Source organism: Enhydra lutris, unplaced genomic scaffold, assembly GCF_002288905.1.
Source record: "Enhydra lutris kenyoni isolate GAN:26980312 unplaced genomic scaffold, ASM228890v2 scaffoldscaffold51, whole genome shotgun sequence".
In the NCBI taxonomy this organism is placed as follows: Eukaryota; Metazoa; Chordata; class Mammalia; order Carnivora; family Mustelidae; genus Enhydra; species Enhydra lutris.
Window position 1 is genome coordinate 4,701,098 of NW_019154135.1, and position 16,154 is coordinate 4,717,251.

Consider the following 16,154-nt stretch of genomic DNA (forward strand, 5'->3'; position numbering starts at 1 on the left):
GTCCTCCAAGTTGCTAAGATAGTAATCACAATGAATTCAATAACCGAAAATTACAGAACAGGCTGGTGGTAGGCATTACACCAGCTAGAATCTCAGAAGTAAGGGTTTATTACAAATAACTTTTTTTTTTAAATGAATGGTTGCTGTTTTAATCCACTAAGTTTTTTCTTTTAAGATTTTATTTATTTATTTGACAGAGAGATCACAAACAGGCAGAGAGAGAGGGGGAAGCAGGCTCCCCGCTGAGCAGAGAGCCTGATGCGGGGGTTGGATGAATGCAGAGAAGTTGAAATAATGGATTTCACTTGGGTACAAAGAGAAAATTTTGAGGACACCTTTTTAGAGAGATGTCAGACCTGACCACAGAGCCACATGTCGAATGCTTATCAGCAGATGAGACCTGCTTGCCTCATGGGAGGAATTACGGGGCATTTTCTGGGGGGTGTCCCTCTGGAGATGGTTCTCTCTTCTGGGTCATACCCTAGTTCTCAGTACCATTTGATTTTTATTTTTCAGCTGAAACTAAGATCTGCTTCAAATACTACCACGGTGTGAGCGGAGCCCTGCGAGCCACCACCCCCAGTGTCACAGTCAAAAACTCCGCGGCTCCCGTAAGTCCCATTTCTTCCTCTTTGGTCAGAGCTAATCTTGGTGCTTCTTTGCTTTCTCCCACTTCGTGTGTGTGTGTGTGTGTGTGTGTGTGTGTGTGTATGTGTGTGTGTGTGTGTGTTTATATACACATATGGGCATATAGTGATAGATTTTAAGTAGACAGAATAGTGAGGAGGAAGGAGATCCAAAGGCAAACTTATTAAAATCATACCACTTTTTGTTTGTGAAATGTTAAGCTTTAATAGTGAGATGTTTGTAATAGATTCATGCTTTACAGTTGTGAAGAACAAGTGTTTCTCTGGTGTGCATTTTTAAAAATTCCTTGGTTTTTAAGGATTTATATTTCCATATATTTTAATTTCTTTTTAAGCTTATAAAGAAATTTATGGAATAGAAATTTATAATCTCAGACTGATTTGGTTCATAAAATTATAAAATGGTAGGCCTAGGAAAGACTAGAATCACTGGTCCTTTTTTCCTTTATATGAATAAGGAAACTGCCCAACATGCCTAAGTAATGGACCTAAGCTCACAGTTGCAGATCAGAGATTTAGGTCACGTCTTTTGTTTGTTGTTGTCTGGTTTTGCTCAGTACTCCAGTAACAAATGCTGCCTTTTCCTAAATTACAGTCTAGTTTGCATCTTCCTGGTGTTGCTTATCTTTGTTCTCAATGCGTCTGATTAGCTGAAATCTACCTTCAGGTGGCATTCCATGTCTTTTTCACATAAGATAAAGATTAGTCAGTGGGGGAGGCTGACCAAAACCAGTGAGGACTTTGTCAGGGTGGCGTGTAAGTAAAAAATATTTGGTTTCCCCTATGTAAAAAGAGAACCTGGGTAGCTCAGTCAGTTAGGCATCGGACTCTTGATTTTAGCTCAGGTCTTGATCTCAGGGTTGTGAGTTCAAGCCCCACAGTGGGCTCCAGTGTGAAAACTTGAAGTGAAATATGAATGATTTGGAAAGACCTTTGCCTCTAAAAGACACGGTTTTGCTGTTTCATAAGTCAGTCCTTCAAGGTGTGGAAGATGAGTGACTTGAGTCCTTGGTGGTATAACCAAGGTAGGCAGGGCCCGGGACCACAGTCTGGGCTGCCTCGATCCAGAGAATTGGTGCAGAACTGGATGCTGGCTGGAGAGGGCGTCCCAGGGCTCCCTGTCGGATGACATACAGCGGGCGGCAGGGGAGGAGAGAGTGAGGGACCATCTGTACTTCTCACTGGTTGTACCATTTTCTCCTACACTAGCCAGCCAGATTGAAAGGTGATGTCTGTCATTTTACTGGATAGGACAGGAATGAAAGGGTTTTGGGGAAGTATTCCCAGAATGCCAGATACCCCCCCTTGATGGGCCCAACACGTGTGGGAAAGTATCAAAAGAGGGTGCCTGGAAAGGCCAAAGAGGCTTTGATGGAAGTGGCCAGTTGTTCAGGCAGGAGGGTCAGCTCAGCGGAGTCGGCCAAGCTGGAGCTGGGGCTGAACTGACCAGAAGCGAGGCGGACAAAGCATGGAGGCCCTGAGCACACAGCAGACAAGGAAGAAAGGAGCCCGGAAGTGGAGGCAACTGACGCAGGAAAAGCCTTCCCAGTGCAGGCACAGCATGTCACGCAATGAGGCAGCTTCTCTCCAGACACTCTGACTTCTCAGCCAGAAGGGGCTTTGCTCAATGATGGACGAGGCTTTTTGGCTCAAGGCTGGAATGAGTGGTGCCGTGAGGGAGCTTGGGCAGCCCTGGAATCTTTAGGATTCCTTTTTGGAGAAGGCTCTCTGGAACATGTGGCTTCTCTGAACTCAGCCTCCTGGGGACTCCAGATGTCATCTGCTTCTCAGGCCAATGCAAGACACACGATCACAGGAATGTAGGTGTACAGTTCAAGCCTGAAAGAAAATAAGGTGCCAGCTCCTTGGAAACTTCCTGAATAGTACAGTGGACAGGCTTTACCAAGTGGGATAAACTCTCAACAAACAGGCTTTCCAGAGGCTGCTGACGAGAAACAGGCTGAGGAGAGAAACAGCTTCAGCCTATTATTTGACAGGAAGTAGAGGAGACAGCATTGAATCTGAGTCAGCCCTGACCTCATCTTTGTTACTCCTCTTGTGTTACCATTGCTTGTACTCAGACATCTTGAAATGTGTTGATATGTTGACGTCATCCTGATGATTATCTCCATAATGATTTTCTCACATAAATCAGTAGACACTTGGGTTGACAACTTTTGTTTCTCTTCTTAATTGCACGCACGTGAGCCCCAGATCATAAGGCCAAATGATGCCAGGAGCAGAGCCGTCTACCCTCTGCCATGTTGGAGTCATTTGCAGAGGGAGCATGCATTTTCCTGGAGACAGTATTTTAATATGCATTTGGGTTTTATAATAGTTAAACTACTGGCTCTTACAGCATGGTGCACTCTTCAGAGGAGTTTCACTTGCCTAATTTTAGTTGGTTCACAGCACATCTGTGAGATAGGCAGGAAATACCATTTTGGTTACAGGACCATTTGGCTATCTGGTGATGGAGCTGAAACAAATCTCGGTTTTGTTTCTGAAATAATCTAGCAGCATCTGGTCTAAGGACTTATGCAAACTTTTTCTAAGGGGAAATGCTATTCAAGTTTTCCAAAATCAATTTGCCAATAAACTCTTGAGTATCCATTTTCCAATGAGGGATTTCTGGTGCTGCGCTAATCTCTTCTGAAAAGATGGCTGCCAACGGCCATTATGTTATGCCCCAAGGATCAATGAGTTAGTTTGTGGCAATAATCTAAACGTATAATTTTTTGAAAAGGGGGAAAAGATGCCAAATGCCCCCTTAGTATATAATCAGCACTTCAATATTTTGAGCACAGCAGATTCTCAGTATGTTTTAGTTCCTTTTCTCATTTCCTCATTCCATCTTATCCTTTGCCTTTGTCCTACTGACAGTCATTGAGGTCCCAGTGGGGGGTGGGGAAAGATGTCACCTATCCTTATCTTTCCAAGGCTCTCATCTGTTTATTATTCTTAATTGTGTATCAGAAACTATGATGAGTAAGGGGTATGGGAGTAAATGAAATACAAATCCCGGCATTGAGAACTCACGGTTATTCTGTTGTGAATTATAAATACTCTTTGAAGTGTCTGGTGCTGGGCTGGTGTAAAAACCCATTGGGCTGGTGTAAGCCATGAGGCGGTGCCTGCAGCAGCTGGGAAGGCCTTGGGAGGAGGTGGTGTGTGGACAGCGTGGAAGGGAGTTGCGAGGCCCTGGAGGAAGGTAAGGCACTGGCAGAAGGATGACAAGTGCAGAGGTGTGGGGCTGTGAAGTACCACTGGCGTGACAGAGAAGGAGACCTACATTGTGTTAGAGCTAAACAATATACGACTTTTTACTTAATTTTTTCCCATATATCACCCCGTACTTTGTTTTTCATACTGTTTGCATCTTATTGGGAGCACTTAGCGTATATTTTATATTTTACTTACATTTTCTGTAGAAAATCATGTTTAAAATTAAGCTCTTTCTCTCAGTATTTTTGCTTCCTTTTCCTGTGCATTATAGTCCCTCTTATAAGCCTCGTGGTATTTTTTTTTTCCTCTCCCTATTCATACATCGAAGGACAGAAATCTCCCCAATTTGCCAAAAGACGAGGATGGTAAATTGTTCTCTGCTCGGCACACTGTGAATTTTCCGGCTTTCTCTTCAGGTCCATGCTTCCACGCAGGTTTTCCATCTGCCCTTCCCTTTTTGTGGACCAAGCGGCGTCCTCCAGTGGGATCTACTAGTGGGCTCGGGAGAGAGCTCTCCATCCACCTGCTGGGTTCTCTACGGGGCAAGAGATTCAGATGCAACGTGTCCCTGTTCTCAGTGTATGCCCTGCACACATGCTTTCCAGGTCCGTCCCTGAGGAGCCTTCACTGCACAGTGCAGTGATCACCATGTGCTCCCTCATCCCCAAACGCGACAAGGCCTGGGGGCTGTAGCCTCTGGATACAGAAAATAGACGGTTGTTGGAGACATATCTGTGGCAGGATGGGCAACGGGGTCCAGGGAGTGGGGAAGGGCCACCGCAGAAAAGGGTCGGCAGGGGATGTTCGTTCCTGCTGTATCTGGGGCCTGCTGTAGCTTGTTCCCCAGATTTCCATTTAGACAGGAGTATATTCCTCCTCAGTCTTCATCAAGATTTTAATTTATGGAAATTTCATCAGAATTTTGTTATTCTGGATTGTTTTTAATCCCTAACTCACATTGCTATTGTCTGGCTACCTATTAGTATCTTCTGGCCTTCTCAGTGAGAAATTGGAAGTGAACATATCCATTTCTGCTCCTTCTTCTACCCCTTTGATCCAGTGTCTCTGCAGCCAAGCTTTCGGTAATAATTGAACAGCAGAAAGTTCAAAGCAAAGTTTTCTGCCAGAACTCAAGATATCTTTCTGTCAATTCATGTTCACACATTCGTTTGCTTTGTCAGACCACCCAGCAGAGATAGAGGTCACATTCTCCTATTTGAAAACAAAACAAAACAAAACTGAATAGGCCATTTGTCTAGAAATGTAGGCTGTTATTACTCTAAAATAAGATCAGGTTCATGGGGGTACCCGGGTGGCTCAGTCAGTTAAGTGGCCGACTCTTGGTTTTGGCTGAGGTCATGATCTCAGGGTCCTGAGATCGAACCCCCATCAGGCTCCAAACTCTGGAACCTGGATATATGGAATCTGCTTGTCCCTCTCCCCGACCCTTCGCCACTGCCCCTCTCCCCACTGATGCTCTCTCTGTGTCTCTCTCTAAAATAAAAATCTTTAAAAAAATAAAATAAGATCAGGTTAAGGTTTTCTTTGCAGTCTGGGTCTCCTGCAATGGCCATTGAACAAATAGTTGAAAAATAGCCCCCAAACTCCAAGTCAATAAACTTTTTTCTAGTAATATTTGTTTTATGGAGTTTTAAAGCAGATTTTTCAGAAAAAGAATATTTTAAATCATTAAAAATAACTATAGAATAGCTACCTTAAAGTTGCAAACTGCCTGGAAAACACTCTGGCCAAATAAGTTGCAAAATTAACTCACAGGCAAGTGACTGATGGGAGCAACTATCAAACAGAATTGTTAGACATGGACCGATCATTTGATCAGCTTCATTAAAGAGGGTAAAATGATCTTGTGGTTTATTATTGGGAGAGATGAAGTGGCAAGACTAGTTGCTGAATGAAGTCCTTCTTGATAAGCTTCCATGGCAATGTATCATCAGTTTGGGGGTGAAGGTCTCCCAGTTTACCAAAGGGTCCCCTTCATCCTGTGTGTCCACAGGGAGTCTCAGCTTCACCCCCAAGTCTGTCAAGAAGTTGTTCCAAAATTAAAGGAGGAGTAAGAGTTCATCCCTCTTTTTAACTGGGATGGACGGCACCGCGATGCTGGAGTGACCTTAGCATTGGATCCACGAGAGACCCGGCACAGGCAACCTTGAGCAGACCTTGGGATAGCAGCACTTCCCAAAGGGCTTCTTTTTCATAATTTTAGTTCTTTACGTGAGTCGTGCTGTGTAAAGAATTGCTTCTACACAGTGGAAGAAGGACTTGAGGAAAGTTCAGAGCCCCTTTCCTTAAATCATAAGAAAACTGGGTCTTGTAAGGTTTTAGTCAGAATTGAGCCTTTTGCGATCTCCCCCAGACTTGTGCCCTACAGTCATATCCCTCAGTCTGCCCTCTTTTCCCATTCTGATTCTAGAAACCTGGCCCCATGACATTTTGGGAAGGTGACATGATGTTTATTTTATAATTGGATGTGGATTTTATAATAGCCATAAGAGTCATTTGTGAATTAATTCTGTTTTGTCTGCTTTCTTACTAACACATCCATAATTCGTTTTTGTAGCTTGTCACCAGTACCTATCCAACCAGGCATTAGAAAAGAACTTCATCAAAAATCCTATGTTGACGTGAAATTCTGAGGCTTAGTCCCTAATATTCTGAAAATCAGATTCTTAATGAAATAATCTCAGGTACGCTAGAAGGGCAAGAAGTCTGACGTGATTAGACTGTACATTATTCTAATTTTTCATTTCTTTCCTTTATATCTATGCCTCTTAGCCTTTCTTTCGGAGAGAACTTAAGAAAACGTTTTGATTTGTAGAAGCCATAAACCAAATGCTACAAATAAAACACAACAAATGTAAACTTGAATGCTCCTTCTAAAACTTCTTGCCTGATTTATTTACATGCAAAGGATCTGTGTTATCCATTTACCAGCAAGCTATAGGATGACTTTATAAGGGGGTATTTTACAAGATCTCCTGACTGTTGTGACTTTAAAGTCTGTCTCCATTCCACAAAGTCTAGGGTGCACTGGGAAAGGGGTTTCTCAGAGGAATAGGGAGAAGTTGGTGGTTTGTGTTTTTTTTTTTTAACCTTTTCATCCCCTGAACCAATTTTATGGTTATTGACATAACATATCATTTCTTGTATTTGAGAATCTGTAGCCACGTTTTGTCTCACTCCTAACCTGGCAAATTGTTTTATGGTGCTCAGAGCTTCTTGCCTCTAATCCTCTTTCCCCAGAAACCACTCCCACCTCCTCAGCAGCAACCCTCCCCCATATATGCAGCACTCTGGTTCCCCCACCTTGGAGTTCTGCTGAGAACATAGTTATTCTGTACACCTTTGTGTAGCCTGTGGCTTCCATAATTCATTTATTCAGTTATTTCTTTATTAGTGAGCTCTTCTGTGTTGACCACTAGTCATCCAAAACTGAACAGAATAAATGCCCATCCTCTTGAAGCCACCTGCCTGGGATGGGTTGAGTAGTGCGGAGACAGACAAGAAAAGAGGCAATAACAAAGGACTATTCTAAGTGCTGTGGGAATGGACACATGGGGCACTTTGGGAGGACCAAAGATGAGCATGCCCAGAACATGATGGAAGGCTTTCTAAGTGGAACAGACCAAATCACAGCTGGGATTTGATCAAGCCCTTTATTTTTTTTTTTTTTTCTACACTGTTTTGCCCATGTGTAGGGGTGCGTTATTCATATGCATATCTTCAGCAAAAGTCCCTTGAGGTTTTGATTAGACTAAAGCAGGGGAACATGTAGACATTTGTATTTTGGCTAACACATCGGATGGATTCATTCTTGTCAAACAGAAATAAGAGGAAAGGAAATCACAACCACACCAAACATCCTCTTCTAGAGAATTTATGCAGATCCTGCCCACAGTCAGACCTCTTAAAAAGGTACCCTGAAAGTTTGGATTTCATTGTGGCCCAACATTAAGAAATTTGTTCTATTTCAGTGGAAGAGGTTCAGAGCTTATTCTAAAGTGGAATTTTGGGGTCTTGAGTCTGGAGGTGTTTCCTGATAAGGTTCTTCTACCAGCTTTGTTTTGGCATAGGGGTGGTTTACATCCTTCCTTCCTGGGGTGTAGGAAGCAAGTGCCAAATAACATTCTCTGCATTTTTCCATAGAAACCACATTTGAAAATACCTAGACACATATCACTCATGGGAAGTGGAGATCCTCTCTGTGTTTGTAAAAGTCGTGTTCTTATACTGGAGTTGGGATGTCTGTGAAGTTCTGATATTATATTAATGTGTTCATGCATGTTCTAGGGGTGGATCCCAGGCATTCATCAGATTCTGAACAGGGTTCATCGTCCCAAAAAGCTCATTGCTGTTAGGGAAAACACTCTTTGCTGATATAGAGACCTAATTTGTGAGCCTTTGTACTGTTAAAAGTCTACCTTTGCCTTTATTGGAGTAAACACCCTAGTCTTTGGCAACCCTATGTAAAGCCAAGAATGTTCTTAATGAAAGGAAACACATAGTAAATACCTAGATAAGAGACACAAATCTAGAAAAGAGATGAATCTAGACATGAATGTACCCCATGAACCTGATATAGGAGGACATGAAAATTAAATGAAGGCCTCTTAAACAGAAATCTTTTTGTTTTTCTTTTGCAGCAGGATACAAATGTTGATGTCCAGGGATTAGAGGCAGGGAGCTTGGCACAGAGTAGACAAACTAAAAAGTATTTATTCTTCCTAAAACAAAGCAAAATGAATTCATAGGTAAGGTGTTTCAAATGATTGAGGTATAAGTAAGTCAGATACAGTTAAACATTCTAGAGCAAAAAGAAAGAAAAAAGCTTCTAAATAATTTTCCTTACCCACCATAACACTGAAACCAGAACTGTCAAAAAGAGCACTAAATAGAAACCATAGGTCAGTCTTATTGATGAATATAAATATAAAATCCTTAAGTTAAATATTGGCAAATAGATTTCAAAAGCATTATTAAAATAAAGAATTATACCCAAGTTGTAAAGTTGCCTCAGTATTACTATACTATGTGAACAGAAAACCACATCATCCTCTCTATAGATACAAAAAAAGCATCTGACATTTCTTTCTCTTAGTGATGCTTGTACTTTCAGAACAATGCTAAGTAATAGTGGTATTACTAGAGGTATTAATAGCGATCTCTTTGTCTTGTTCTCAACTTTAATGAAACCATTTCTAGTGGTTCCCCAGAAAACATAGGCAAGAAATGAAGATTCAATATTGGAAAGAGAAATTATCATCACTTATAAATGACTTGACTGTATTATGTAAAATAATTGATTGAGACTCTTAGAAACAATAAATTATCTCTAATATATAAGAATTAATAGCTCTACTATAAGCAAAGAAAAGCCAATCAGAAAACATAATGGAAAAAAAGGTTTTCATTTTAGATTAACCAAAAAAATATATATATCTCAATAAGCAATGTGCAAGACCATGATCTCAAAGAGTTATCTGCACTCAAATGTTCACCACATCATTATTCACAATAGCCAAGATATGGAAGCAACCTAATTGTCTATCAATAGATAAATGGATGAAGATTATATGAGTTAGATAGATAGATAGATGAATATTATTAAGACATGAAAAAAAGAAAATCCTGCCTTTGAGAACATAGATGGACCTCAAAGACATCATGCTAGAAAAATGAGCCAGAAAAGAAAGACAGATGCTGTATGATTTCATATGTGGGATCTAAAAAGGCTGAACTCACATGATGTTATATGTCAATTATATCTCAGTGAAAGTGGAAAAAATGTGCATGACCAATTTATTTTTTATTTTTTTAAAGACTGTATTTATTTATTTGAGATAGAGCAAGAGAGAGTGAGAGAGAGAGAGCATAAGTGTGGGTGGGAAGAGCCAGAGGGAGAGGGAGAAGCAGGCTGTCCACTGAGCAGGGAGCCCAATGCAGGACTCGACCCCAGGGTGACCTGACCTGAAGGCAGACACTTAACCAACTGAGCCACCCAGGCACTCCTGTACAAGACGAATTTAAGGAAAAATTTAGAACTATTGAAGGATAATGGAAGATTTAAATATATGCAAAGATGAACTGTGTCCTTGTATCAGAAGCAACATTTAACCTATATAAATTCCCTGTAAATTAATTTAACATTCAACACAACTGCAATTAAAATATAAATAAGATGCTTTTGATAGCAAAGTAACCCTAGCTTCATCAGACCCAATATGTGAGAAAAATTATAATGGTTTTGGGAAATGAAAATAATAAGGAAAGACTAGCCTGCCAGGAATTAAAACGGGCTATGAAGCTATAATAATTAAAATTGTTAATGAAGAAAGAGACTAATAGAAAAATGGAAGAGAAGAGAGTAAGAAAATAGACCCCAGGATATTGGGAACCTTAATTAACAGTTAAGGTTATATTTAAAATCAGTGTGGGAAAGAGAGATTTTACCATATTGGTATTATGGCAGCTAAACAAACTATTGAAAAAAAAATATATATATATGCATCAAACCCTCTTATTATTCCTAATTCCTTATGTACAAATGGATAGATATTTTCAGTACTTAAAAAACTTAAAAATTCTAGTAAAAAAGGCATGCATAATTTGAAGTCTTGGAGAGGAATAGTTTTTTATAATCAGACCACAAAGCCTAAGACCATAAATGAAAAGTAACAATAAATTGTATTCGGTACATTTAAAAAATCTGAATGGAAAAAAATTCTAAAACATAAAAAAGTAGAAAACAAAAAGAAGAAACTGATTTAAAAAAATCAGGCGAAAAGCTAATTTCTTTAATTTACATAGAACTCATTTATATTGTTTAAAGAAAAGAAACAATTTTAGAAACAGGCAAAGAGCCTGAAGTCCATTTTTAGGGGAAAAAAGTACAATCACTAGTAAGCACATAAAAAGATGCTCCATCAAAACAATGTAAAGACAACCACACTGGGAGAAAATATTTGGAAAAGATTTATCTGACAAGGGACTGTTATGCAAAATATACAAAGAACTCTTAAAATCAGCAATAAGAAAATGAGCAGCCCAATTTAAAAATGAGCAAAAGATCTGAAGAGACACCAGACCAAAGAAGATACACAGATGGCAAATATGTACAAGAAAAAATGCTCCACATCATATGTCAAGAGGGAAATGCAAATTAAAACAAGGAGATCACTACACTCCTCTTAGAGTGCCTAAAATCCAGACAACACTGCCAACAGACAAGGATGTGGAGCAACAGGAATGCTCATTCATTGCTGGTGGGAGTGCCAAATGATACGGACAGTTTGGAAGACAGTTTGGTAGTTCCATACAAACCCAAACAAACTCTTACTATATGATCCAGTGATCACACTCTGTAGTGTTTATCCAAAAAGTTGAAAATTTAAGTCCATACAAAAACCCACACCCAGATGTTTATAGCAGCTTTCTTCATAATTGCCAAAACTTGGAAGCAACGATGATTTATTTCATTAGGTACATGGGTAAATAAACTATGGTACATCCAGATCATAGAATATTATTACAAGCTATCAAGCTATGGAAAGACATGGAGGAATCTTAAATGAATATTGCTAAGTGAAAGGAGCCAATCTGTAAATGTTATGTACTGTAGGATTCCAAATATATGACATTCTGGAAAAAGCAAAACCAGAGAGACAGTAAAAAGATGACTCATTACCAGGGGTTGTGGGAAGGTGAGGTTGAACAGGAAGGGCCCAGCGAATTTTGAGGGCAGTGAAACTATTCCATATGATACTATAATGGTGGATGCATGCATGTTATTATACATTTGTTCAAACCCACAAAATGTACAACACCAAGAGTGAGCCCCAATATGAACCAGGTATTTTCAGTGAAAATGATGGGGAAGCACGTAGATTCATACATTGCAACAAAGATGGAAGATGTTGGTGATGGTGGAGGCTATGTATGTGCAGGAGCAGGGGATTTATGAGATCTCTCTGTACTTTCTGCTTAGGTTTCCTGTTAATCTAAAACTGCTCTTAAAAAAAAATAAAGTCAATTTAAAGAAGAGAGATGCTCCAATCAGAAAGCAAATATGAAACAACATTGTATCTTTGAAATTTGGTAAGAGAATGACTTTGTAAGAAATGACAGATATAAGATAATGGGGCATCTTTAAACAGCCTTTAAAACCTAAAGGCTACAGGAAATCACTGAATTAGAAGACTACCTAAGAAAATTCACCTAGAACTGAGTGGAAATAAGAAACAAAAATAGAGAAAGAATAAAGAGGATCTAGAGATCAAATCTAGGGACAATAGGATTAAAAAAAAAAAAGCATTGCCAATGAAATAAAAGATAAAAGCCTTTTCTGATCTCAAAAAATATATACTTTAGAATAAACATTGAAAATCCTAATCATATTTAAGATATCTGAATTTCATAGTAAAATACATGTATATGTTCATGGTAGAAAATTTAGTAAGTGCATAAATAAGAAGGAAAAATGATAACCTGACATGCAGCAAGCCTGTGGAACAATATCTGGAAGAATTTTCAAACTGAAGAATCCTATAAACAAGCAGGAGAAACTTCCAGGATACTTGGAAAAAAACAAAACCCAAGAAACTTTGAATGTTCCTCCACAGCACTAAAGATATACAGATGGCATGGAAATCATGGTGGCACTAAAGGTGGCTAGATGAGTATTTAAAGGAAACATTTTGTTTTCTACTGTCTCAGTTGTCAAAGATATGTGAGGACAAGGGAAGATGGATATTCTCAAGCATATAAGAATATAGAAATTGCCCACACATCAAAGATACAATCCCAAGTCTGAGGAAATTGTGGTTGAAAGTGAGTAAGGAAACTAATTAGTTATAAAATGATAGGCACAATAATTGTGAGGATACATTATTATTTTATTATTCAAATATATATTGTGTGATTTATTGCATAAATGGGTTGAACAAAAAGTACTTTAAACTTAACAATCAAAAAGGCACTCTTAAAAACTCTCTTTTTAAAGATTTTATTTATTTATCTGAAAGAGAGAGAGTGAGTGTGAAAAGGAGCAGAAGCAGAGGGAGAGGCTGAAGCAGACTCCCTGCTGAGCAGGGGCCCTGATGTGGAACTCAATCCCAGGACTCTGGGATCATGACCTGAGCTGAAGGCAGACGTTTAATCAACTGAGCCATCCAGGCACCCCTTAAAAAACTCCTTAAAACAAACAAACAAACAACCCCTCAGTATCAAGACTTGCTATGGTAAGGAATACTTGTTTAAACCAAATAGTGAGTGTCATACCTGTTGAGGCCCAGAGGGACTTCAGTGGGGCCTTTAGCCACCACAAACCTCTCAAGGGCAGGTGTCCACAGTAGGCAGCTTGTACCCATAGATCTGATCTATTAATGTTGAAAATGAAGGTTTGCATGTTGAATCCATTGAAGTATGCCTCTATATGTCAATAAGCTTCACTTCTATTCCTGACCACCAAAGAGGACTAACATGGTGACTGTATTAGCGGGCGGGGCTGCCATAACAAAATGCCACAGATGGCATGGTTTAAACAACAGACATTTATTTTCTCTCTTCTAGCTTTCTGAAGGCTAGGCATCCTAGAGCAAGGTGTTGGCAGGATTGGTTTCTCCTGAAGCCTCTCTTTATGGCTAGCAGATGGCCTCCTCCTCCCTGTGTCCTCCTCACTGGCATTTTCTCTCTGCACATGCATTTCTGGTGTCTCTTCCTCTTCTTATAAAGATGCCAGTCTGATTGAGTTAAGGATCTGCCCTAAAGACTTCATTTAACCATAATTACTTCTTTGAAGGCTCTATCACCAAATATAGTTACATTAGGACTTATGAACATATGAATTTTGTGAGACATAAGTCAGTTTCCTTGGGCTGACTTGACAAAGTGTACTCTAGCTGTCTGTTGTACAGTGCCTGTGCTCCAGGAGAATTCATACAGCTAGCTCACTACCCACCACAGTTGTACATAATATATATTTTATATATTTATATAAATACATATTTTCACATAAGTATATAATTATATATTTAATATATATTAAAATGTAAGGATTTCAGTCTGATTTTCTGGGACTCTATAATGAAACAACACAGGAGAAGAATGCTGATCTGATATAGAAATACAGATTCAGATGTAGATGTAGATATAAATATAGATATACATATATATGCATATATATAATTATATATATCGATTTTTCTTTTCCTATTTACATGAGCTTGATCATCTTTCCACAATCCATCAAACCAAATATATATTCCTACATTACAACACTTAGCCATGAAACACTAGAAGTTTGTGTTTTTTTTAGAAGTTTTTTTTTTTTTAAGATTTTATTTATTTATTTGACAGAGATCACAAGTAGGCAGAGAGGAAGGCAGAGAGAGAGAAAGGGAAGCAGGCTACCCGCTGAGCAGAGAGCCCGATGCGGGGCTCGATCCCAGGACCCTGAGATCATGACCTGAGCTGAAGGCAGAGGCATAACCCACTGAGCCACCCAGGTGCCCCTTTAGAAGTTTTTAATATCAAAATTAGGAGACCTTAGTTTTGTACAGTCCCAGGAATTCAGCTAAACAGCTATTAAATCATTCTGAACACCTGTGAACTCAACCACAGACCTAAGAAAAAGAAGACCTATAACTGTACAAATAGAAAAGCAACCACTTTCTCCACCAATGACAAGACAGAAAAACTCACCTCAAAAAAGAGAATAAGAGGCAGTACTGACTGCCAGGGACCTAATCAATATGAATATAAGTAAGATGTTGGAACTAGAGTTCAGAATAACGATTATAAAGATACTAGCTAGACTTGGAAAACTGTAGAAGGCATTGGAGAATCCCTTTCTGGAGAAAGAAAAGAATAAATTCTAATCAAGTCTAAATCAAAAAAAGCTATTAATGAGATGTAATAAAAATGGAAGCTCTAACTGCTAGGATAAGTGAGGCAAAAGAGAGAATTAGTGATACAGAAGACAGAAAGCTGAGAAAAGAGAGATAAATAACTAGTGGATCATGAGGGGAGAATTTGAGAGATAAGTGATACCATTAAGTGAAACAATATCAGAATAATTGGGATCCCAGAAGAAGAGGAAAGAGAGAGAGGGGCAGAAGGTATATTGGAGCAAATTATAGAAGAGGACTTTCCTAATCTGAGGAAGGAAACGCATTCAAGTCAAGGAGGCACAGAGAACCCCCTCAAAATCAATAAAAATAGGTCAGTACCCCAACATATAATAGTGAAGTTTGCAAACTTCAGAGACAAAGAGAAAATCCTGAAAGCAAATGGGACAAGAGGTCTAAAACCTACAACAGTAGAAAATTAGACTGGCAGAATACCTATCCACAGAGATCTGGCAGGCCAGAAAGGACCGGTATGATATATTCAGGGACTAAATGAGAAAAACATGCAGCTAAGAAAATGTTATCCAGCAAGGATGTCATTCAAAATAGAAGAGATTTAAAAAAAAAAGAAAAATTCCAGGACAAACAGACACTAAAAGAAATTGTGATCATTAAACCAGCCCTGCAAGAAATATTAAAAGGGATCCTTTAAGCGAGGAGAGAGCCCAAAAGTAACATAGGCCAGAAAGGAACAGAGACAATCTACAGAAACAGGTACTTTACAGGCAATACAGTGGCACTAAATTTCTGTCTTTCAATAGTTACTCTAAATGTAAATGGGCTAAATGCCCAAACAGCGGGCATCAGATTGGATGAAAAAGTAAGACCCATCAATGTGCTGTCTGCAAGAGACTCATTTTGGATGCAAAGACACCTCCAGATTGAAAGTGAGGTGGTGGAAAACCATTTATCATGCTAATGGACATCAAAAGAATGCTGGGGTAGCAATCCTTCTCTCAGTCAAATTAGGTGTTAAACCAAAGACTGTAATAAAAGAGGAGGAAGGACACTATGTCATACCTAAAAATTATGTCCAGCAAGAAGATCTAACAATTGGAAATATTTGTGCCACTAACATAGGAGTAACCAATTATATAAACCAATTAATAACCAAATTAAAGAAACATACTGATAATAAAACAGTAATAGTAGGGGACTTTAACACTCTGCAAAGGACAGATCATCTAAGCAGAAGATCAAGGAAACAAGAGCTTTGAATGACACACTGGACAAGATGGACTTCAAGATATATTCAGAGCATTCCATCCTAAAGCAACAGAATATATTATTCTTGATTGCATATGGAACATTCTCCATAATAGATCACAAATGAGGTCAAAAATCAGGTCTCAACTGATAC

General features: G+C 39.1%; 1 protein-coding gene across 1 annotated transcript in view; it reads left to right on the forward strand.

Annotated features, from left to right (window-relative positions):
• The window catches only part of LOC111157053 (HECT, C2 and WW domain containing E3 ubiquitin protein ligase 1), a 453,548-nt gene that overhangs the window by 256,575 nt on the left and 180,819 nt on the right, over positions 1-16,154 (forward strand). The window contains exon 4 of the mRNA XM_022518266.1: positions 517-611. Within this exon, the coding sequence (XP_022373974.1) occupies positions 517-611 (95 nt within the window). The remainder of the gene's footprint in view (positions 1-516; positions 612-16,154) is intronic.